This window comes from Microcebus murinus, chromosome 26 (assembly GCF_040939455.1).
Source record: "Microcebus murinus isolate Inina chromosome 26, M.murinus_Inina_mat1.0, whole genome shotgun sequence".
Taxonomy (NCBI): Eukaryota; Metazoa; Chordata; class Mammalia; order Primates; family Cheirogaleidae; genus Microcebus; species Microcebus murinus.
This window is the reverse complement of record NC_134129.1, coordinates 10,094,845-10,119,186: the sequence shown is the minus strand read 5'-3', so window position 1 is coordinate 10,119,186 and position 24,342 is coordinate 10,094,845. Positions and strand designations below refer to the sequence as shown.

The following is a 24,342-nucleotide window of genomic DNA, read 5'->3' as shown; positions in this document are numbered from 1 at the left end:
ATTGCTTGTTTAATTGTCTAGGCTTACTATGTTGTTGTCACCTTCAGGGAAGGGAAAACATTTGTCTTTCTTGCTGCATCTCAATGGACTACCACATTGAAGGTGCTCGATTGATGTTTGTTGAATGAATATTGAGTTAGCAGGAAGGTTGAGTCAACTCTATAGCTCCCTTTAATTCTTGTAACATGATATAGATTTATTTAACAGCATTCAGTCATTTCGTCCTAAGCTAAACTAGAATTAAAAAAGTGATACAATCAAATACAGTTTGCTAAAAATAATACTTTTTATTAAAACGAGTCTCTTTTAAAGAGAAAGAGGTATTTTCTATGAAATTTTAGTTTCATCTTGTTCTACTCAAAGGTACTCATTACTATATTAAGGTCAGTGTGTTATACAGTATAATTTTAATTAAGACTTGAAAATGCCAACACTTCACTGTTACATAAAAGGCAGCTCTGAGATTAGTAGTTTTTATATGCTTAATAATATAAAATGACAGTGGTTATAAAAAGTACCTAGGTTTATTGATCAGATGTGTAAATATCAGTCACTCAACTTGTAATAAAAAACCCACAAGTTATAAACTGTTTTGAAGACTCTTCTAACATTTGACCTTTAAAATTTTGATTTGAATCAATATCTAAACGCAGATTGGAATACAATGTGCCCTATTCAGTAATGATTTTAAACTTTTGCTTTATTCTACTTTATTCTCAATGGATAAACTTTATATCAAGAAGTCAAAAATAAAGAAGAATTAAATCTATGTTTTTATTTTTTCACATTATAAATCAATGTATAATATTTTCACATATATAAAGTTTATATAGTTAGAAAGCAAGAGATAGGAGCAGAGGAAACCTGAACTTATTTCTGTTCCTCAACATATCCTAGATTTATACATGAAGAAAACTATTTAAACATAACTATATATATTATATAGTAATAGTAAAATAGCATTGTTTAGCATAATGATTATGACATATACTGATAAAGACATGTTGCATTCAGGAAAACATCAAAAAACAAAAATGTAGAGGTGTAGGGTAAAATATAATTTATATTACTAGGCGGTTTTCAAAAGGATATCAGGAATTTATTAGTTTAAATTTATCTGCTAAGGTGAAATAATTGCTCTTAACTTTCAATTGGGCTGCCTAATGCTAATTTGTTTTTTTATTATCAACTTGCTTAGTATGTACTCTAGCTTCAAATATTCTCTTCAGAGTCAAAGTTTATTCTCTTTTTGATCCCTCCACTAAGAATCTATTATTTTCTACCCCATATGCTGTGGATTTTTAGATCTATTCTGTGGTGATCTTTCTGCCTTGGAGCATAGGCAAATTGGAGGCAAATTCCATGTTTTCCTTCTCTTTCCTAAATTCATCCAACGGTATTTTCCCTAGTTCTTTGCATATTATCTCTATATCTAATGAAATCTCATTGAATTATGCTGAAAATTGGCATCAGTACACTTTAAAACATTATGGGAACATTTTATAAAATGTACTGTTGTTATTCATAGTGGTCTGCATTATCCACAAAAACTGGGGGCCAGTTTTTCTCCTGAACTCTGTCATCTTAATTCCTAATTTAGCCTGCCTTCCTTCCGAACTATGGTGATATCTGAGGACTTTATTCTTTCAGAAGATTGTTTTGGGAGACATAGAAAATAGTTAAAGAAATAAAAGAGAATGTTTTCAGTTTTCCTATCATGTATATCATTAATGATTTAATAATAAAAGTAAGTTAACTTTGTATAAGTGTTAAGGAGTACCCCAAATGTATCAAAATGAACTCTGGAAAAACACAAATGAACACGACTAGTTCAATGGATTTGCTTAAGGTGTGAATTTAATGATAAGTGTTCCAGTAATGTTGTGTAATTCAAATAGATGTCTAGAAAGATATGGTATGTCCTTGATCCTGGTGTGACTACAAATGGCTTTTGACTCTAATTTATATTTGATTTTTAGAAATAGTCCAAAGTTGCTTGGAGTTTAGTGAGTAAACCATGTAATGAAAAGGTGACATCCACCTCTATATCCCCTCAAATTGAACTGTGATTAGTCTTACATTGAGCTAATAAAAGTAATGTAAATAACTAGTTTGAGAAAAAAAGGTTATTTTGTGACTAGATGTTAGTTTGTGGATAAAATATAAACATGCACAAATGTATAGGGAAAACCAAATATAGGTATTATTTTTTTTTATTTTTTATTTGTTTTTGGCAACAGAGTCTCACTCTTGTTGCCCAGGCTAGAATGCAGTGGCGTCAGCCTAGCTCACAGCAACCTCAAACTCCTGGGCTCAAGTGATCCTCCTGCCTCAGCCTCCTGAGTAGCTGGGACTATAGGCACTCACCACCATAACGAGCTAATTTTTTTATTTCTCTTCTTAGTTGCAGGGCTAATTTTTTCTATTATAGTATAGACAGGGTCTCGCTCTTGCACAGGCTGATCTTGAACTCCTGACCTCAAGCGATCCTCCTGCCTCAACCTCCCAGGGTGTTGGGATTACAGGCCTGAGCCGCCGCCCCCGGCACAAATATAGGTATCGTTTATCATGAATGAATTGTGACTACTTAGTTGACCTTCATTTAGCTGCCAACAGGGACATGTCAGCAACTTGTAGAAAGCTTAAATAGTTTATAATTATAAAGCTACTAAGATGGACTTGATTGTGCTATCTCACTAGCAGAAAGGGGGTTAGATTTTTAAGCCTCTAGAAAATTTATTATGAACTATTTAATACACATGTTGCCTTTATTCTCCTATTCCTCAAAGTGTCAGGAAGTATATGGCCTTTGGAGTTGTGTAAGTGATCGAATTATGAAGTTGCACTGTGAAAGAATTATTACTTACGGATCTCACTTCAATGTGGCTAACTTAGCAATTGTCCCATGATTTGTGCTTATTAAGTGAAGATTTCACTTCTTCCCACTCTGGACTATGATATTAAGTGAAAGTAAAAGTAAGATTGCCTCTTGAGCACTTATGAGCCAGGCAATCCTATGAGATGCCTATATTATCATACCCAATTTACAGGTGAAGTACAGAGAAGTAATATGACCAGTGTCACATAGCTAATAAGAGGTAGAATCCAGGTACAAATTCAGTGGATATGATTCTAAATCCCACACTCTGATTTTAGCACTACAGAATACTATCTCTCATTCCTTGTATTAACGTTGCCTTGCAATTATACTTAAGCAATCATGAATAGTATTTTTTAAAGCAGACTAGATGAATGTTAAATTTCTATCATAACCCACCAAATCCCAGGTTTTAGGGCCATATGGTGGGATCTCACTATGTTGCCCAGGCTGGACTCGAACTCCTGGATTCAAGTGATCCTCCTATCACAGCTTCCCAATAGCTGGGACTACAGGACCATGCCACTACACCTGGCTAGAGCCATATATTAATATTAAATGTGGTTTTTTTATTTAATAAACTTGGAAATTATTTAGGCTTCAATAGAAAGCATGTGTAAGGACTCTGTTTTACTTGGGAGGATACAATTGTTGAAAATGTATTTGAAAGTTATAATTATGAAAAAATATTGCACTTTATACCTTTTCAGTTGCAAAACTTAGATAAATATTAATAAGTGGCACTTTTGATTTATTTGCTATCAGTGCAAAGGCACAGTTTTTTAGGTAAAGCAGTCTTTTGTAAACAGGTTCCTGAATATTTTTTTTTAATGGAGTCTTTCAGTTTTCCTATATACAGGATCATACTATTTGCAAATAGGGGTAATTTTACTTCCTCATTTCTAATTTAGATGCCTTTTATTATTATCATTTGCCTATTGCTCTGTCTAGCACTTCAAGTACTATGTTGAATAGAAGTGGAGAAATTGGGCATCCTTGCTTTGTTCTTGATCTTAGAGGAAAAGCTTTCAGGTTTTCATTGTTGAGAATGATGTTAGCTGAGGGCTTTTCATACATAGCCTTTATAACGTCAAGAAAATTTCCTTCGATTCCAAGTTTGTAAAGAGTTTTAATCATGAAAAGGTGCCAAATTTTGTCAAACGCCTTTTCTGCATCTGTTAAGATGATCATGCGACAGTATTCTTATTCTGTTCATGTGCTGTATCACATTAATTAATTTTAATATGTTGAACTATCCTTGCATCCCGTAGATACACCCTACTTGGTCAACGGTGTATTATCCTTTCAATGTGCTTCTGAATTTGGTTTGCTAGTGTTTTGTTGAGGATTTTTGCATCAACATTCATCAGGGATATGGTCTGTAGTTTTCATTTCTTGTGGTATCTTTGTCCGGCTTTGGTATCAGAGTAATGCTGGCCTCATGTGTCTGGAAGTGTTCCCTCCTCTTCAGTTTTTTTGGAGGAGTTTAGGAAGAATTGGTGTTAATTCATCTTTAAATGTAGAATAGTTTGGGAGAATTCACCAGTGAAGCAATCTGATCCTGAGCTTTTTTTCCACCCCACCCTTGGGAGGTTTTTGATTACTGACTCAATTTCCATACTAGTTAAAGGTCTGTTCAGACTTTCTGTTTCTTCATGTTTTTAGTCTTGGAACAGGTTCTTATTTAGAGCATTCTTGGAGTTGGACATAGTTGTTTCTTTTTCTTTTCCTTTCTTCAATTTATACTTTTTTTTTTTTTTTTTTTTTTTTTGAGACAGAGTCTCGCTTTGTTGTCCAGGCTAGAGTGAGTGCCGTGGCGTCAGCCTAGCTCACAGCAACCTCAAACTCCTGGGCTCGAGTGATCCTTCTGCCTCAGCCTCCCGAGTAGCTGCGACTACAGGCATGCGCCACCATGCCCGGCTAATTTTTTATATATATATATATCAGTTGGCCAATTGATTTCTTTCTATTTATAGTAGAGACGGGGTCTCGCTCTTGCTCAGGCTGGTTTTGAACTCCTGACCTTGAGCAATCCGCCCGCCTCGGCCTCCCAAGAGCTAGGATTACAGGCGTGAGCCACAGCGCCCGGCCAGATTTATACTTTTTAAATTAAAAATAAAAGCAGTGAAGGGCAGAACAGAAATGTTGTATTATCCCTAATAGTTTTTTCCAGAGATAAGATTTAATTATTGTAAGATTATTAACTAATTATTAAGATTATTAGCAGCTAAAATGAGGGTCCCATAAAAAACATGCATAATTTCTGTTGCATGTGGGATTTTCAGAGCATTTTTAATGAATTCAGAGAATCATCTAATTCTTAAAAGAATACTTCTTTGCACTGAAGAGATCTGTGTTCTCTGGCTTCAGAAAATATCTAAACCTTTTTTTTTTTGTTGTTCCCCTGGCACCTCTCTTTTGGCATATCCTGTTGGCAATACCCTTATAGAGAATTTCCTGGAAAGCAGATTATTTTGTTGTGATCCGGAAACACTTTTGTCTGGCTCCTAAGTCATACTTTAAACCCAGAACAAATGACAGAGCTAAGCACACTATGTGAAAATGCCCAGTCTTTAAACTCATGAAAGATTTTTTTTTTTTTTTGGTTTGTTTGTGTTTTTCTTTTAAAAATGATGCAAAGTAAGCAAATTGTGAGCAGGATTATTTTACTTAAAAGTACAGTGATGTTGATTTTTGGCAAGAACTTGGGATAGCTGGGAAAATATCAAGAAAAACAACTTTTATCAAAAGGCAAATTAGTTTTTGAAGCTGGTGTTAATTGGCAGCCAAGGTGTTTCATTATGAAGCTGAATTTTTAGCAGTTGTTACTTGGTTACTATGAAAACACCAGCCAGGAGAAAACACTGCAGTGTAAAGGGTATTTTTCCCATCTCTCCCAACCTCTCTGCCAATGTGTCAATAATGTGGGTCCTGTTTTAAAACACTTATGTGCTGCTTAGAAACTGTGTCTATGTTGGTTGTTTATTCAACTTTATTTCTGGATTAGATGCATCTTTCATAATGAATGGGTTCAGGGATGATCACTTTCAAACGGCAGGTATTGTATTTTTCTATTTTGCAGTTCTCTATGTTTGAATGAAACCCAGGACCTTATTGAGAGAGCTGGTTTTTTTTTTCTTTCTTTGTAACTTACAGCATTAAGCAAGCCACAGGAAATATATAAATTGTAACTACAGAGAATATTCTTTTGCATAAAGCAATGAGAACTGTGATACTTTGTCTCTATGTGTGTGTACCTACTGCTGATTTCTTTTTAAAAGATGAAACCCCTGAGAGCCATAGGTGGTAAGGTCCAAATGTTTATTCCCCTCCCTAATGGTAAACAGCATAAAGAAATTTTCTCTTCATATGGGAGTATGTTTACTTTGATATTTTCCCCAGTCTGACATTTTACTATCTACCTAAAAAAACAAATTGGTTTGCTCAGTGAGTCCTCAATGACTAGGCAACAAATGCTTGGATTCTACTGTGTATAGTCATCCTTTTAATCTCTGTTGTGTTCAGTATCCAGTTTTATGGTGATGTATAGAAAAAAAAATCATTTTCTCTGGGTGATGTGGTAAAACTGTTGGACTGTTGGTTTAAATTACTTCCCAACAGTTTTGTAGCCAAATAATTTAATTATGTGATCATAGTCTTATGGCAGCCTGTGCTATTGACTCTGAGAAGCAAGCATGGCTCTATTTGTTGTCCTTCAAAGCAAGAACAGGTTTTCCTCTTGCCTTGCAAAATCTCAGCTAGGGTTTTACAGAACGAAATAATGAATGCTTCTGCTGCAGCATGTCACAGGGGAGGCTGGGACAATACTGAACTCATGCACACCGCTGATCCTTGCTTGCTGGGCAGCATGTACACCTGGCTTTCTGACAGCTCTGTGGGTTCACTGGAGACCTCTGTCATTCTTTTCATCCTCTTGCAGGCGATGGTTGAGACGGTTAACAACCTCCTCCAGCCGCAAGCTCTGAATGCGTGGAGAGACCTGACTACAAGTGATCAACTACGTGCAGCCACCATGTTGCTTGATACTGTGGAGGAAAGTGCTTTTGTGCTGGCTGACAACCTTTTGAAGACTGACATTGTCAGGGAGAACACAGACAATATTAGTAAGTGGCTTTTGTTGTGCAGAAGGTCCAGAGACCCTTGCATAACAGAAGAGGGAAAAGAGAAAAGGATTTCTGCTGTCCCAGATATGAATTATGCTTTATTTCAATGAAGATAAGTTGTCCTTTTTCTAAAATAAGGAGAGTATTACCTGTCATTGCCTTATGTGGGTTTAAAATCATGTATGTTATATCTTCCTTGGGAAATTCCAATATTGCATATATTAGCCTGAGATCACTTATAGTGAGGTCCATTTATTTTTTTGGAATGTATGTATCTCTGTACATATTATAGTATTTAAAATTGTATCCTCCTAAAACAGGGCTTATGGATTATTTTAGTTATAATAGTATTTTTGAATTACATACTGTAAAGAGTAAGTCATTTGAGTGAAGATAAAACAATATTTGATAATTGTGTTATTTGGTTCATAAGGAGTATAAATCTGTTTTTATTGTGGGTTAGGATATAGTTGACAGTTTCATTTCAGAAGATTTGATAAAGCTATCTCAAATTTATTAGATTTAAAGCTAGATCAATATTTATATGATAGTACAGCTCTAGATTATAAAATAATTTTTACTTAATTCATAAAATCAAGATTGTATTTTGAAAATTAAGGACAATGACTGTGTATAAGGATTTGTGCTTGAATTTTAAATTGTAGGCTTTATTTTTTTTTTATTTTTATTTTTTGAGACAGAGTCTCACTTTGTTGTCCAGGCTAGAGTGAGTGCCGTGGCGTCAGCCTAGCTCACAGCAACCTCAAACTCCTGGGCTCGAGCGATCCTTCTGCCTCAGCCTCCCGAGTAGCTGGGACTACAGGCATGCGCCACTATGCCCGGCTAATTTTTTTTTTTTTTTATATATATCAGTTGGCCAATTAATTTCTTTCTGTTTATAGTAGAGACGGGGTCTCGCTCTTGCTCAGGCTGGTTTCGAACTCCTGACCTTGAGCAATCCGCCCGCCTCGGCCTCCCAAGAGCTAGGATTACAGGCGTGAGCCACAGCGCCCGGCCAAATTGTAGGCTTTATTACTGATACAGTTGTATTATTTACATGATTCTAATAGCTTTGATTTGCATTATTTTGGAAAAATTAAAATACAATATACTTTCATAAGATTGCACTACTATAAAGTGTGACAAACAAAACAAGAATTCCAGTGTTTTGATTTTAGAAATACTTCTTGATTGTAGCCTTGGCATGTTTCTCAGTGAGCGCTAATATCTCTTTGCTGTTAACAGAATTGGAAGTTGCAAGGCTGAGCACAGAAGGAAACTTAGAAGACCTAAAATTTCCAGAAAACATGGGCCATGGAAGCACTATCCAGCTTTCTGCAAATACTTTAAAGCAAAATGGCCGAAATGGTAGGTTAGAGTTTCTTTTTCAACCTTGATGGAATTGAACCTTCATCAGTTTGTTGCTTCTTGGCTTGGATTTTAGATCCATTGTCTAAGAGCTCTTTCTCTCCTCCTCTCACTACACCATTTTCTTTCTCCTCCTCTTCCTCCTCTTTCTTATCTACTACAAGGTAGGTATTACAATGTTACCTGTTCTATAAAATTCTCTATCAGGTTTGGAAATTATTCCCTTACTTTTCAGCCATCAGAAACTTGAATATGAGGGAAATTACAAACACCCAAATCCAGATGTTTGGACCCTTTTTCCTCAAAAGGAGTGACTCTCACTGAGTTTGCAGATTTCACTTATAAATTTTTTAATAGAAATTTTACTTGTAATTGTAAAATTACATTTTTTTATTAAACTTCTTAGAGTGTTTCTGTGCTTTCTCTTTGCAAAGCATATATAAATTTAAGTGGAAGGTGATGCTTTTGGGGAATGGAACTGGTAAATATAAGTCAGCTTAACTTAGTACTAGATTCAATACACTGAAAATAATTAAAATGCAATAAATAAATAATCTCCCTAGAGAAAGTAAGTCTCAAGATTCAGTAATATTAAAATTTCAAAACCATACTTTTTGCCAAGGAACTGAGATCTTTTAACCAGTTAGGAGATTAGGAAGATCACCTCAGGTTGTAGTAAGCAACTCAAAGCTGATGTTTCATATTTCAGGATGAACAGTTCTGAAAAAAAGATTCCTTTAAATAATAGCAAGAAAAACAAATTCTATATGTTGTCATCAGAATATGATGCTTCATAAATGTTAGAAATCTTGTAAGAACGAACTTAAGAATTATTATTATGTTGCTCACTTGAGTAAAGGAATTTTTGAGGCATCAGTAAGATTCAACAGAGCAAAATCAGATTCTTAGCTTCCTAACTGGTTTCCCTGCTTCCACTCTTGTCCCTCAACAGTATAACTTGTTGTCTCAAGGTTCTTCCTGAAACATAAATCTGACCAGTTGACCTCCAGTAACACTTAGAATGAAATCACATGACTTAACTAGCTGTCTTTAACATATTATCTGTGATCCAGACAGACTAGGCTTGATTCTGTTCTTTGAATACACCAAGTGTGTTACTTTACCAAATTTTTTTTTTTTTTTTGCATTTTCTTTTCTTTCTTCTTGGAATGCAACTTTTAGATTTCTTTGCATGGCAGCCTCTTCATCATTCACTTCTTAGAATATATCTACCTCTATAGGGAGAGCTTTCCCCATCTCCTCTAATGTAGACTCTTATAGCCCAATCATTCTTTGCCCATTAGCCTTGTTTATGTCAATGCTTCTTCGTAGCATTAATGTACTTACTATTATAAGAAAGCATATTACTTTTCATCTACTTGTTACTGTCCAACTCTCCCTCTAGGCCAGGCGTCCTCAAACTATGACCCCCGGGCCACATGCTGCCCACCTAGGACATTTATCTGGCCTGCTGGGTGTTTTGCCGCTGCTGCTTGCCCTGCTTAGCAGCCGACTCCTCCTGGGCCGACAGTGCACACTCTCCAATGGTCTTAGGGACAGTGAACTGGCCCCCCTGTTTAAAAAGTGTGAGGACCCCTGCTCTAGGCAGTAAGCTTTGTGAGAGCAGGGACCTTGTCTAAACTTGTTTACTGATGTAACCCCAGTACTTTAAATGGTACCTGGTACATCCACACACTCACTAAACAACAAAATTAATGAAGATTGAAATATGTTTATATTAGTCTTGTGAAATTGTATGTTCATTTATTTTATTGCTTAATTAATGTATAGTTGTTTTTTTTTTTTTTTTTAAGTTTAAGCATTAATTTTAGAGTGGAGAATTTGAAACAGTTACCAGTGAGTAAGTGCACTGTTAAAACAAGATGGAATGGCAACATGACACGATCCTATATGTGGAAATTAATATGAATTATCAACCAATTATAAGCCAATTAAAAGTTGTTAATATCAACAAGAAAAATGTATAGATATTCTTAAGTTTAACCTTCCCAAACTGAGCATTTTTATACTAAATATAAAGGGAAAGAATAAAAATTTAAATTATATGTTATAACAGATAAGAAGTAGTTAGTGAATTGTTCTGATTTGCTCAGTACGATGGTAATACTTTCAGATTAGATAAGAATGCCATCTTCCTTTTATGTAGCTCTCTTCATAATCTCTTTGCTGGATTACTGAAAGGCTAATGGATATCTCATAGAATGACTGAGAAGGCTGGATACTCAGACCCCAAAAGTATGCCAGAGCAAGGAGGCTGACAGCAGCCTGTACCATAGCACAGATTCATTGCTATGCTATGTCACCGCTATTACACGTGATCTCTGGATGCAGTAACTGCACTGCTGCTGCTGCTGTCGCTATGCCACCTCCTGCTTCTGTGTGTCACGAGTTCCTCATCTGAAGTCTGAGCCTACTGCATGCGACTGTCTGTATCTAGTAGAGGTGCCCAGAAAAATCCTCTTTGCAAGGCAAGCTCAGAGAGCAAATATATGTCTACTTTGTGTCTATAAATCCCCAAGAGTAGGAATTTCCCAAACATGGGAACACAATTTAGGTGTTGTGACAGGGCAAAACCGTCAGGCTCCAGGACGCTGCAGCTCTGCATCCCCTGGGCCATGGCTGCAGGAGGCTGGCTGGAATCCGTGGCAGGTGTGCACTGCTGGGGCCAGGCCTCCATGCGGAAGCCCGCTGTCCCTGGAGGTGCTGGGTGCTTGACTGCCTGCTCCCTTTCTCCAGCTGAGCTGGCTGTGTGATCTTGATTGGATGTTAAAGCTTGTTGCTGATTGGATTTTAAAGCTTATTGCTGATTGGATGTTAAAGCTTGTTGCTGATTGGGTGTTAAAGCCTATTGCTGATTGGGTGTTAAAGCTTGTTGCTGATTGGACGCTTTTTGAGTCCTATCAAGGATATAAAAACAGAAGGAGGACAAGGAAGGGGGGTCAGAATTCAAAAGTCAGCTGAGCCTGCTGGAAGAATAAAGACTGTTCTACTCTTCGTGTGTCGCTTGGTTCTTTCCCTGGCGAAGTGCTGTACACACTGGCTGTTAACACTTGCTGCAATAGTTGGACAGCACCCCCTTCTCAGAAAAAACATATTAAAATTTTTGTCTTCTCACTTGACTCTTAGTTTTCTCTTTCTCCACTAGACTCTAATATTCTAAGATAGGTCACTGTCAGACAGTGACCTTTAAAGAACATGATAATGGAGTTTCAAGACAAGTGAAGAGTTTGAATCCTTGTTTTTATTGTTTGTTTGTTTGTTAATGCAGTTGAGATATAATTTACATACACTAAAATATACACACTTTCAGCATTTAACTTGCAGTATTTGACAGTGGTACGTATCTCTGTAATCATATAAAATAAGAAAATACATTTTGTCTGTTACCCAAAATATTTCCTGGTATCTTTTACCACCCTTTGCTTTCACTCCTTCTCCTGACCTAATGAAATTTTCTTCTCATTACTATTTCTGTAGACAAATTTGCCTGTTCTTAGACTTCACATAACTGGAATCATACAGTATGATACTGAGAACCTGCAGCCTTCTGATTTCAAGATTCTTCTTTTTTAAGCACCAAAGGAGGCAAGAAAAGCTTCCTCTTTCTCTGCTGCACCCCTTTTGTTACAATGATTTGTTCTGCAAAATTTGAATTCAGTCAAAAGGCCGCACTTAAGGACCTAGAAGGCCATGTTTTGCTCTAAGGCTGCAGGTTCCCCACCCCTGGATCCTTTAACTCAGCAAATATATTTGAGATTCAGTCATGATATTCCATCTGTCAATAGTGTTTTCTTTATTGATGCATACTATATTCTGGGGCATTAATATGGCATAATTTATTTGTTCTCCTATAAATAATAATTGAGTTGTTTCCAGTTTGGGGTTCGTATGAACAAAGATGGTATAAACATTGTTATACAAGTTTTTTTTTTTCCTTGTGGAGGTGTGTTTTCACTTATCTAGGAAGGGTTGAACTATTTTACACTCCCACCAGCAGTGTACAGGAGTTCCAGTTCTTTTCATTTCCAGAGATACTAGTGAATATTAAATGGTATCTCGATGTAGTGTTAATTTTCATTTCTGTAATTACTAATGATGCAGATCATTTTTCATGTGTTTATTGGCCTTTTATTTATCTTTTTTTCTAAAGTGTGTGTTTATGTCTTCTGTCACTTTAAGGTTATTTTATTGTTGAGTAGCAGAAATACAGTACATATTCATGAATTCTATATTTATATTTCCAGTCTGTAGTTTGCTTATTTGTTTTCTTAATGATGTATTTTGATAGAGACAAATTTTTAAGTTTGATAAAGTTCGGTTGATTATTTTGTAGCTAATGGTTTTGGGGCCCTATCCAAAGCACCTTTATCTCCCTCAAAGTTCAAAAATATTACCCTACATTTTTTTCTAGAAGCTTTATGGTTCTGGTTTTTATGTTTAGCTGTACGATCTATCTTGAATTCAGTTTTGAGTATATAGTGAGATAGAGGTTGATGTTCAATTTTTTAAAATACTGATAGGTAGTTGTTTCAGCACAATTTCACTTTCGTCTCCTTGTGAATGACTTGGCACTTTGGTTGAAATGAACGCTTGATTTTTTGCATGAATACATATTATACAGGTTTGTTTACCATCTAACAACTAATTTAAGTAGAATGTGCAAACTAATCAGAGATTTTGTCAGTTTGTAATTCCTGTTTGCTTTTCTTTTAGGAGAAATCAGAGTGGCCTTTGTCTTGTATAACAATTTGGGTCCTTATCTGTCCACGGAGAATGCCAGTATGAAGTTGGGAACAGAAGCTATGTCCACAAATCATTCTGTTATTGTCAATTCCCCCGTGATTACAGCAGCAATAAATAAGGAGTTCAGTAATAAGGTGTATTTGGCTGATCCTGTGGTGTTTACTATTAAACATATCAAGGTAAGACAATGGCATATTAAGTTTAGTTGTTCATATTACATATATAAATATTCCTTATAACATGAATATTAAGTATATTTTCTTTTAATATTTTTCTATTATTTAACATAATGATTCATTTTCTATAAAATGTAGTGGTGATTTTTTTTTGAAGTGACATTTGGAAGAAGAGAATAAATCTTGTATGTCTACTAATAAGCACTTATGGTAAAAACATTCATAGATGAATGTATAAATGCTTCTTCATAATTAAAAAGAGTTAGCACAAGTCTATAAAGTACAGTATGACTATATGTAATAAAATTATACTATAAATAGGATTCATGCCAAATGAGTACATTTTGGCTGTTCTTGCCACAAAAACAAAAACAAAAAAAGGATAACTGTGAAATAATGAATATGCTAATTTTCTTCACTATAGTAAGCTTTTGATTATCTATATGTATTCTATAATATCATGTTATGTATCTTAAATGGACACAATAAAACTTATTTTTTTAAAAAAGGACATTGATACCTTAAATGGAACTGGGCATGGTTTCATATGTGATATTGCAAGCAATTATGCCTATGTGAAGTTATATTTTTGTGTACATACAAAAATTACAGTTGTATAATAAATTCAACAAAGATTTCTAAAGACCTCATTTCAGAATTTAATTTTTTAGAGCAATTGACTTCTTTACTTAGCAATGTAAAGTAATTGACATGATTCTGAAATATCGATACCACTATTTCTTTAATGTTAATAATTTAAAAAACAGTGAATCCACCTCTAATCAGATGGAACGAACAACAACATATATTTTGGTTAGAATTGATTAAACTGACTTAATATAAAAACACTGGTAGACATCTCCCCCAAAATTGGAACAGAGTATGAGGTTGTGTTGGATGTAAAGAAAATGCCTACCTAATTTACACAATCAAAAGGTAGTTATTGGCTTTATTGATTTTTTTTCCCCCTGTAGCAGTCAGAGGAAAATTTCAACCCTAACTGTTCATTTTGGAGCTATTCCAAGCGTACAATGACAGGCTACTGGTCAACACAGGGCTGTCGGCTCCTGACAACAAACAAGACACATACTACATGCTCTTGTAACCATCTAACAAATTTTGCAGTGCTGATGGCACATGTGGAAGTTAAGGTAAGATATATACCATAAAATAAGATGCTTTAGCATGCAATCAGTTTGCTAACTATCAATAATCCTAATTATAATAGTGTGACTATGGGCCAATCATACTTCAGTGTTTTTCTACTTTCATGGTCATTCTATCTAGTTACTGTCTGGCATTCAAGCCATATCTTGCCAGATTGTTCAAAGAATTCATTTTTTCTTTCCCTATTATCCATATAGTTCATAAAATTGAAATTTGCTTACTAAACTCCCCCTAGTCTCCCTTCTTTTATTTTGTATGAATAAATGTTGGACCATAATCACATAAACAAGGTAAGATAGGACCCCAGAACCAAAGACCAGTGGGGTTTGGTTAGAAAGCTGAGATTGGGGAGATTGAAGACTGAAAAACTATGCATGAGGTTAAATACTGTCAAACTGACTCCGAGAAAGCAACCCTTAAGCGTACAATACACAGAGCGTGATAATGCAGAGGGTTTGGCAAACTTCAACGTGTTGGAATCAGTCTGCCCATTCAATGAGACACCATTCTTAGGGAAAAGTCCTGGTGATAGGTAGTTTCCAAAGTCAGACATGTGGTTGCATCAATTGCTTCTCAGTGCAACTGGTTTTCCTATGTATGAGAGGTGGAGAATAGGGATTTGCAAGAGAAGATAAGGCTGAGAGGGTTTTAGGATATCAACTCAGGCAGAAGAATGGTGAAGGCTAGAAATGCAGTACTATCAGAATCTAGGAATTGTAAGCCAGGAAACTCGGACAAAAACACTAAGTAGGTCAGTGCATCAGGTATAAGTAAGACTGATGCTGAGATCCTCAGTTTAAGGAAATGCATAGTGTTAAAACTTTGGTATTTATTCCAAGCAAGATACTTAATGGCCAGGGATGACTGAGGATGCTGATATCTTGGCTCCCTTATTGTAGCTGGTCAAGAACTAGTGCTGACTCAGATTCACTGATTGGGTTCAACCAATAGTGATAGCTGGAGGAAAGCTAGATTATATAAATTATATGGCATTAAAAATGGGCTGTTTTCTAAAGTTTCAAATAAGATGTTGAATGAAAAGAATACAGTTTTTCTAAATCTTATAAAATATTAAATATAAATAACAATATTTTATAGTATGATTTATAATATATGTTATAAATATTATAAAATCCTAAACTAAATATTATAAAGTATTACAGATATTATAAAAATCATAAACCAAATGGATAATTACATTTAAAATTTGAAAATATAGCTTCTCTCAATTTTCTTCAAATATTATAAATTTAACACAATTTAATTTACATATTTAAGATTATTTTAAGATTATTGATCTTGTATAATTTATATAAAATTATGTGTCTTTGGAACTATCATTGGTATTTTACTTTGATACAGTAAAGCACTTGTAGCTTCAACATTTTATGCAAAAATTTTATGCAAAATTTAGTTTTCATAGCACTTTACATTGTAATACCTCTGTCATAATTATTTGGTATATATTACATTGTGGAAAGAAAATGAATGCTTAAAAACCAGGAATGGCTTTGCCAAAGATTGAGCATTCTTTCATACAATTAACAAAAGCTTTTTACTATTTAAGTAATATTGCTTAGCTTTCAACTTTAGTAATTGGTAAATAGTATTTTCAAGGAAATTGTCTTTATTGGTACAATGAAATTTGAAATAACATGTATTTTTACCCATGCTGTTCAGTTCAGCACATATGTAAGTGTTAGTAATATAAATAATAGGATTTGAACACTGCCTTTAAAAAGTTTATATATTTTTTAGATTTTTTACGCAAATAGCTATGTAGTATAATAAGGTGGTAATAAGAATGAAGTTTGCATAGGATACTGTGGGAAGATTGAATATGTAAAAGTCAAGAGGCATTTTTACAGGTGATGATTTGCAAGCTGTACAGTAAGAGATTAATGAATTAGCGAAGCAGTTGAGCATTCCAATCAGAGAAAACAGCATGAGCAAAAACATGAGGATATTATATATCATGGCGTTTAGAGTATTACTGCACCGTAAGTACAACATGACTAGTATTGAAGTCAAAATAAAATGTAGTGACTAATGCCTAAATGCACCATGTTATTGGGAAACAAGAATTGCAATTCAAGGCATATACAGTATGCCTGAAGAATAAAGAGGAGGCTGGAGGTTTTAATAAAAAGGAGACATGTTGCATATCATTTTTCCAGAAAGTTCACTATCACTAGAAAGTTTTGGGCAACTGGCAAGCTCTGATTGGTGAGTGACCAGCAGCAGTTATAGCTAGTCTTAGAGTTGCAGCAGGTTGTCTCCTAGCTGTTAGGTAAATCTGGTTTCAGGTTACAACAGGCAGTTTCAGCAGCCGGGCTTGCAGAGAGTTACATTCCTGGAGCAATGTCTTGTGCCCTGAGTGTTTTTTACCCCTGGCCTCTTGACTCTGTTTTAGTTGGATATGACAAAAACAGCCTAATTTGTATGATCAACTTTCACACTAATTAGCCATTGGAAATGAGCTGAAGAATTCAGTAGAGCTGTGGCCATGAAGGGCTGATGTGGAAATTCAGAAGGCTTAACACTTGCATGTCCAGAAGTGTTGGACATTCCACACGTGGAATATCCAAATATCCCACACGTGTCCCACATGTCTGAATATTTACAAGTGATAAATAAAACCAGCAAAAAATGAAATATATCCCGACTTAACAAAGTAGACCTTAAGAATGACTGAGGACACAAAACCTGAATTTAGATTCTTGGAATCTGCACCTGTACGTGGCATTATGGGGAGAGCTTACCCCTGGCTCCCAGGAAGTGGGTTATCCCGTCCCCTTCAGAAGTATGAGGCCCAGGTGACAGCTCTCTCCCCAGGGTTTCAGCATATACTTGTGGTCTGAGGCTTTGCTGTTATTCTGTGGGCAACCAAGAAATGATGGCTATATCCCTAAACAATAGTGGCACCAGCTACTTTGCATTTTGGGTAGATTATATCCAATACTATGTGGATGATAATAAATATAAAAACTATCAGACTGCATATACTGTGACAGTTATTTCAATAAGCCATGATAAAAGAAATTAAGAGCCTAGTCAAAGCCTGTTGTGGTAGACATGAAGAGGATTTATATTAATTAATATATAATAATTAATATTTGAGATATATTTAGGATATAAAAATCCCAAGGGCTTATTACCTTGATTATAGAGATTGACAAATGCATTAGTAACTCTGTTGTCAGTAAAAATAGAGGAAGTAATAATGAATAACACATTTTTAAAAAGTGAGAACTGTGATGAAGTTTTTATCTACCTTATGTCACTGATCCAAATAATGTTATCCAAAATTTTCTTTGACTCAACTTTAGAGAGAGATGGAGCAGGAATCCCAGGGAGAGACCAAATTCACACCCTGTTAGAAACAAGTAAAATCACCTTAGCTATGTCAGCACAGTTAAAATTTTGATCTTCAAAGGAATACAAACTCTATTTTGTGAGAGCGTCACAAATTGATCCATCTTACCTCGACTGGCTACGCTAACAAATGATAGATTTAAATCTGAAATGTATTGTTGTTGCTCTGGGATTCTACTTTTCAGCCTAGGTAATGAGCTCAAGGTCAGGAAAATGGATCAAATTTGAGGCAACGACAAAATATCATTTTATGCTCGGTTCATTGCCTAACAACCTCTCTCCAGTCCATTATATGAGCATCATGACTGTGACCGTTATTGTGTGTCAACAGAGATAAAATAAATGAAAATCAATCCATATATTCTTTTAGCAGTCAATCCCACAGCATGTGTGTCCTGGATTTCTTGTATCACAAGCTCTTGGTGATTGCTAGAGTCAATCCCATTTTGATCTCACAACATGATTTTGGCACATTAATGATCAACAAAAAACAGAAAGCAAAGAGACTGATCATCTCTAGAGATCCAAAAAGAAACACACTAACCTAACTTATCTTAAACTAATTTCTACAACAGAACGCTACTTTATTCATGCATAGTGAGAAATACAGCAGCTAGTTGGAGTGGATGTTTGTCTGCCAGTCAACACCTTCTAACTGTATAGGAAAATTTATAAAGGAAACATAATTATATTGGAGAATTTTGTTTGAGAAGTTTGGAAAGAGAACAAGAAGAGTTATCTGAGTCATCTTGATCATTACTGTCATCAAACTATGGTACCCTGATGCATCTGTCTCCATCTAGGACTCCCCCAATGCACTGGTTTGCTCTTTTCTACCATCTGTGTAATTTCTGCTGTTTATCCAACACTTCCTTTATTCTCTTATCAACATTTTTGAGCAGCTAAGTTAACCATCATGAAGCTGTTGACATGTTGCCTAATACACTGTAGGTTCTCATGAAATCTACCATCCTCCTTCCTGTTTGTCAGATTTATTACTAGGGTCCAAGGATTCCAATGGAAACTTCTCACCCTCAAACTTCTTAAAAAAAAAAAAAAAAAAGAGGGGTAGGGGTGTGGAACAAGGGCAGAGAAGAGAAGCCGCAGCTAGAGTCACCATTTTGATAAATATTTTAATTGAGGCCCGCCCTGTGATTTGGGGACATAGACAAGGGTCATCTGTCTGAGCCAGGATTGCTCAGAGAGGATTTATCAAAGAAATGTTCTGCTCTGAGGATGAGTTAGAATATAGTTAATAAGGTAATGTGTGAAGAATTTGAGTTGGCCACATTCTTGCAATACTTTCTTTTCTTTGCCTTGAGTACACAAGTCTCTCTTACTTTTTCCATCCTCAGCAATTGATCTCACCTCATTTCCATGACGTCTCATTGTCATTCTGGCCCACAGCATCATCCTAGATATCTGTTCTTTCTCCCTAGATGCTCTCATGGACTCATATGGCTTTAAACAACATCAAATGACTCCCACAGATTTCTATCTCCATTTTTTAACTGTGGACTCAGATTTAGCCATGGACTGAATGTAGCTACTTAGACTTCTCTAATCATTGTCACAATTCTAGAACCACACTTTAGGTATTCTCCTTTCTTTCTGAGTCTTCTCCAGCTTAGTAAATGGCTACTCTGTCCTTCCAGGTGCTCTGGTCCTAAACCCTGCACCGCCTTTGATTTGTTTCTTTTCACTCATATTGCACTCGGTCCCATCGTCATGTTCTGCCAGACACAGAATCTGACCTTGTCTCGACCTCTTCATCTCCACCACCTCGGTTCAAGCCCCTGTTCTCTCCCCTCTACTTTTTTTTTGCTCTACCCCTTTAGTGGTCTGTGCTTCCCTTTTCATCAACCTTAAGTCTAGTCTCAACATAGCTGCCAGAGGGATGCTTTAAAAATGTGGGTTAGGATCAAATGGTAGATTCACTTGTATCGCTTTAAGGTATCTCCATATTGCTTTCCACAGAGGTTGAACTAGTTTGCAGTCCCACCAGCAGTGTAGGAGTGTTCCTCTCACTCCACAACCACGCCAGCATTTGTTATTTGGAGACTTTATTTGATCCAGCAGTCCCATTGCTGGGCATCTACCCAGAAGATCCAATGACACTCTACAAAAAAGACACCTGCACTCGAATGTTTATAGCAGCACAATTCATAATTGCAAGGCTGTGGAAACAGCCCAAGTGCCCATCAATCCAAGAATGGATTAATAAAATGTGATATATGTATACCATGGAGTACTATTCAGCTCTAAGAAACAATGGTGATATAGCACCTCTTGTATTTTCCTGGTTAGAGCTGGAACCCATACTACTAAGTGAAGTATCCCAAGAATGGAAAAACAAGCACCACATGTACTCACCAGCAAACTGGTATTAACTGAGTAGCACCTAAGTGGACACATAGGTACTACAGTAATAGGGTATTGGGGAGGGGGGAGGGGAGAGGGGGCGGGTATATACATACATAATGAGTGAGATGTGCACCATCTGAGGGATGGTCATGCTGGAAACTCAGACTTGTGGGGAGGGGGGGGAAGGGCATTTATTGAAACCTTAAAATCTGTACCCCCATAATATGCCGAAATAAAAAAGAAAAAAAAATGTGGGTTAGGGCTGGCACAGTGTTTCACGCCTGTAATCCTAATATGTTTGGAGGTCCAGGCAGGAGGATCGCTTGAGGCCAGGACTTTGAGACCAACCTGAACAAGAGTGAAACATCCATCTCTTCAAAAAATAGAAAAAATTAGCCAGGTATGGTGGTGCATGCCTGTGGTCCTAGCTACTTGGGCAGCTGAGGCAGGAGGATCTCTTGAACCCAGAAGTTTGAGGGTAGCTATGATGGTGCCACTGTACTCTAGCCCAGGCAACAAAGCAAGACTCTGTCTCAAAAAAAAAAAAAAAAAAAAGGCAGTAAGATCATGTCACTCCTCTGATTTATTCTCAAAAAGGTGTTCTGTAAACCCTTTATAATCCAAGTCAGTTACTTCATACCTTTGATTCACTCTCTAGTTATTCTTTGTCTTAGTAAGAAGAAACTCCCAAATCCTGGCCTCCATTAGCATGACATCTTCTTCTATGATTCTTCCCCTTGCTTACCTGGCTCTATCTACACTGGCCTCCACAAGTTCCATTAGCTCTAGTTACACCTGAAAGGCTCCTTCCTCCCTGTCCCCCAACATGGCCACATGGCAAGCTTCCCCACCTCCTTCAGGTCTTTGCTCAAATGTCACCTTCTCAACGAAGCTTTTTGTATTCGCCCTATTTTAAAATTTTAGATTACCCCATCTCCACAAAATACAGTGGAGAGTAAGACAACCCAGGTCCCTGGCCTCAGGGAATCTATAGTTTATCTGGAAGAGTTGTGTTAAGACATTTGGGGGGTGGTCACGCTTGAAGCTCTGACTCAAGGGGGAGATGGGGACAGGGGCAATATATGTAACCTTAACATTTGTACCCCCATAATATGCTGAAATAGAAAAAAAAAGAAAGACTTATTTTTGATGCTGGGCACAGTGGCTTACACCCGTAATTCTAGTACTTTGGCTTAGGCAGAAGGATAACTTGAACCCGGGAGTTTGAGGTTGCACTGAGCTATGATGACACCGCTGCACTCCACCCCAGGCAACAGAGTGTCTCAAGAAAAAGAAAAAAGAAAAAAGATTGTTGAATGGAGCACTTAGAGAGACTTTAGCTAGATCACCTTAGGCAGATAAGACAAAAAAAGGAGATGCTTTCAACCCATTAGCTCATGGTTGCTCAGAAAACTAAATAGTGAAGCATTTCTACCTTTTCACTAACATCACGTTTTCTACATAGAAGGAGGTAGTGGGCTAGGGTAGGTGTTGTTTCGGGTTTATTTTATTTTTTTTAACTTAAAATTTTTCCTTTTTCGATTACGCATTCAAAACCCTTGCTTTACCTCCAGAAGTCTGAATAAGGCAACAGTATGTAACCATTTTTCAGTGATCTAGTCTTTAACTTTTAAACTACGTGGTAGTAAAAGCAATGTAAATATATATATTTAAATTAGATTTACTGATTACCTATATCTCTGATATGTTCTTCAAACTTTATAATTTAAACAGATTAAAGTACATATATAATGAATGCTTAATAAATTTATCATAATACATATACTTTAAATATGTGGTCCCCAATCCCTGGGCCATGGTCCAGCGCTGGCCCATGGCTTGTTAGGGACCAGGCTGCACAGCAGGAGGTGAACGGGCCGTGATCAAGGGAAGCTTCATTTGTATTTACAACTGCTCCCCATCGCTGGCATCACCACATAAACTCCACCTCCTGTGAGATCTGCTGTGGCGTTACATTCTCGTAGGAGTGCAAATCCTACTGTAAACTGCGCATGCGAGGGATCTAGGTTGCGTGCTCCTCATGAGAATCTCATGCCTGATGATCCGAGGTGGAGCTGAGGCAGTGATGCTAGCGCCGGGGAGCGACTGCAGACACAGATTGTTATTAGCAGAGAGGTTTGCACGATAAATGTAATGCACTTGAACCATCCCCAAACCATCCGCCTCCCACACAATCTGGGGAAAAACTGTCTTCCATGGCACCAGTCCCTGGCTCCAAAAAGGTTGGGGACTGCTGCTTTAATTCATTGTGGCTAACCTGTGTCAAATATCAAATGTACTTTGAAGCAATTTTTTTTAAAAGTGTGTACCAATTAAGTAAAAACATTTCATGTATAAATTAATCAGGGATGGATTTATGTTGTGGGTAAAATAATTTCAATAAAGAAACACCTCTCAATTATTAGAATTGGAATATGTGGGAAGGGTTATATAAAGTATCGGTTACACCTGACCAACTCCTAGTCCATAGATAAGCGTAACTATGTTGCAAACTTGTTGAGGGTTTTCCATATTGTGTCAAAAATAAGTAATCTCCTTATATAAAAGAGGATTACTTAGTATTTTAAGGGTGCTTTTTTTCTCCCTTGGCTACATTTATATGGCAGTTCAAAATTTGGCATTGACAAGAACCTTAGAAAAACTAAATTAATATTTTTTGTACAAAGAACACTCATGTTGCTATAAGGAAAACTAATCAAAGTTTTGTTTTGATTATTTCTGAAATATTGAAATTTTGAAAAACATAACTACAATTTGAAAAAAGTTGAAGCTTTTAGTAAGAGTCAAAAGTAAAATTATCTTATAACTTCTTTTTATTTCATTTGGGTTTTAATTTTTCACTCATGCATGCATCACAGACTAAACATACTCTGCCTTCTGCTTTCCACATGGAAATTATGGTTTTTAATGTTTCACAAATGTTACCATTTTTTAGTCTGCATCTTCAGAAATCACTGCAGTGGCTCAAATTTAAAGATTTGGAAGTCTGCTTGGTACATAATCAGTACTCAGTAAAAGTTAACTTTCTTTTCATGTGTTTCTAAAGCACTTTGGGTACCTCTCTTATTACTTTATATCATAATCGTCTCTTGAAATATATTTGTCTTCTCTAGACTATGAGTTCCTCTTGATAGGAATCATCTTTTGTTCTTGTTTGCAACCTTAATCCCTTGTGCAGAGTGTATAAAACAATTCTTGACCAAATGGACAATTCATTAAAAGAAAAACCATGGTACATGGTGGTATGTGACCCCTTAAATATCCAAGAGGTGTCTTGTTTTACTTTGTCTTCATTCTTGTTTTTAAATGGTTATAAGTTTAATAATGCTGATACTGTAAGCATTTTGTTTGTTTGTTTGATTAGAAACCATAAAACCAGCTGCTGTGAGGGATTATCTCAAATATTCAATCATGCTAACATCCAAAGAGCCTGTCTCATCTAGTTGTAACTCTCCAGAATTACTACCATAAACTCCAAGGTGGCACCACCACTGGCTAACCATTTCTGAGTTCTCTCTCCTTCTGTCTAAGGAAATATTTGTCTTCTCTCTTAGACACAGAAGTAACCATAACAGAAATTTAGGTAATGTAATTTGATCCTAAACTGAGATATAGTATTTATGATGTTTTAAAACCGCTTCATGATTGGAAATCACCCACAGATTTCTCTGTTGTTCAGCAGAATGTTAAAACACTAAATCCAAGTGACTATCTATCTCATACTAGTAATTCTCTTTTGTGAACACCCTTTGTCAGGGGACCATTTCAGTTTACAGGAACGTAAGTTTCAAACTAATTGAATTAGCGTTTCTACTGTGGTTTTGTAGAGCACCGTAACAAATGCTTTAGAAAAGGGTCTTATAATTTATATTACTAGCTCTTTTCTCTACTCACATTATATTCTTTGAGAGATTTAAAAAAAAGTCTGCCTACTCTCCTGTCAGTTTCACTTGACATTGATTTTTATTATCTTTAAAAGGCTTCTCTTTCCTGAGTTTGATGATTGCATCTTTTTTTTAAAGCTTAATATGTCCGATCACCTCCACCCCAACTTTGCCTCAGCCCAAGTATAGGCATTGATTGCTTGTTTAAAACTATTTCTTTC

At 36.2% G+C, this 24,342-nt stretch overlaps 1 protein-coding gene across 15 annotated transcripts in view; it reads left to right on the top strand.

Annotated features, from left to right (window-relative positions):
• The window catches only part of ADGRL3 (adhesion G protein-coupled receptor L3), a 780,724-nt gene that overhangs the window by 630,516 nt on the left and 125,866 nt on the right, over window positions 1–24,342 (top strand). For all 15 annotated transcript variants that reach the window (XM_075997934.1, XM_075997936.1, XM_075997926.1 and 12 more), the window contains 4 exons: window positions 6,819–7,002; window positions 8,248–8,370; window positions 13,105–13,313; window positions 14,285–14,461. In XM_075997934.1, coding sequence (XP_075854049.1) covers window positions 6,819–7,002; window positions 8,248–8,370; window positions 13,105–13,313; window positions 14,285–14,461 — 693 coding nt within the window. The remainder of the gene's footprint in view (window positions 1–6,818; window positions 7,003–8,247; window positions 8,371–13,104; window positions 13,314–14,284; window positions 14,462–24,342) is intronic.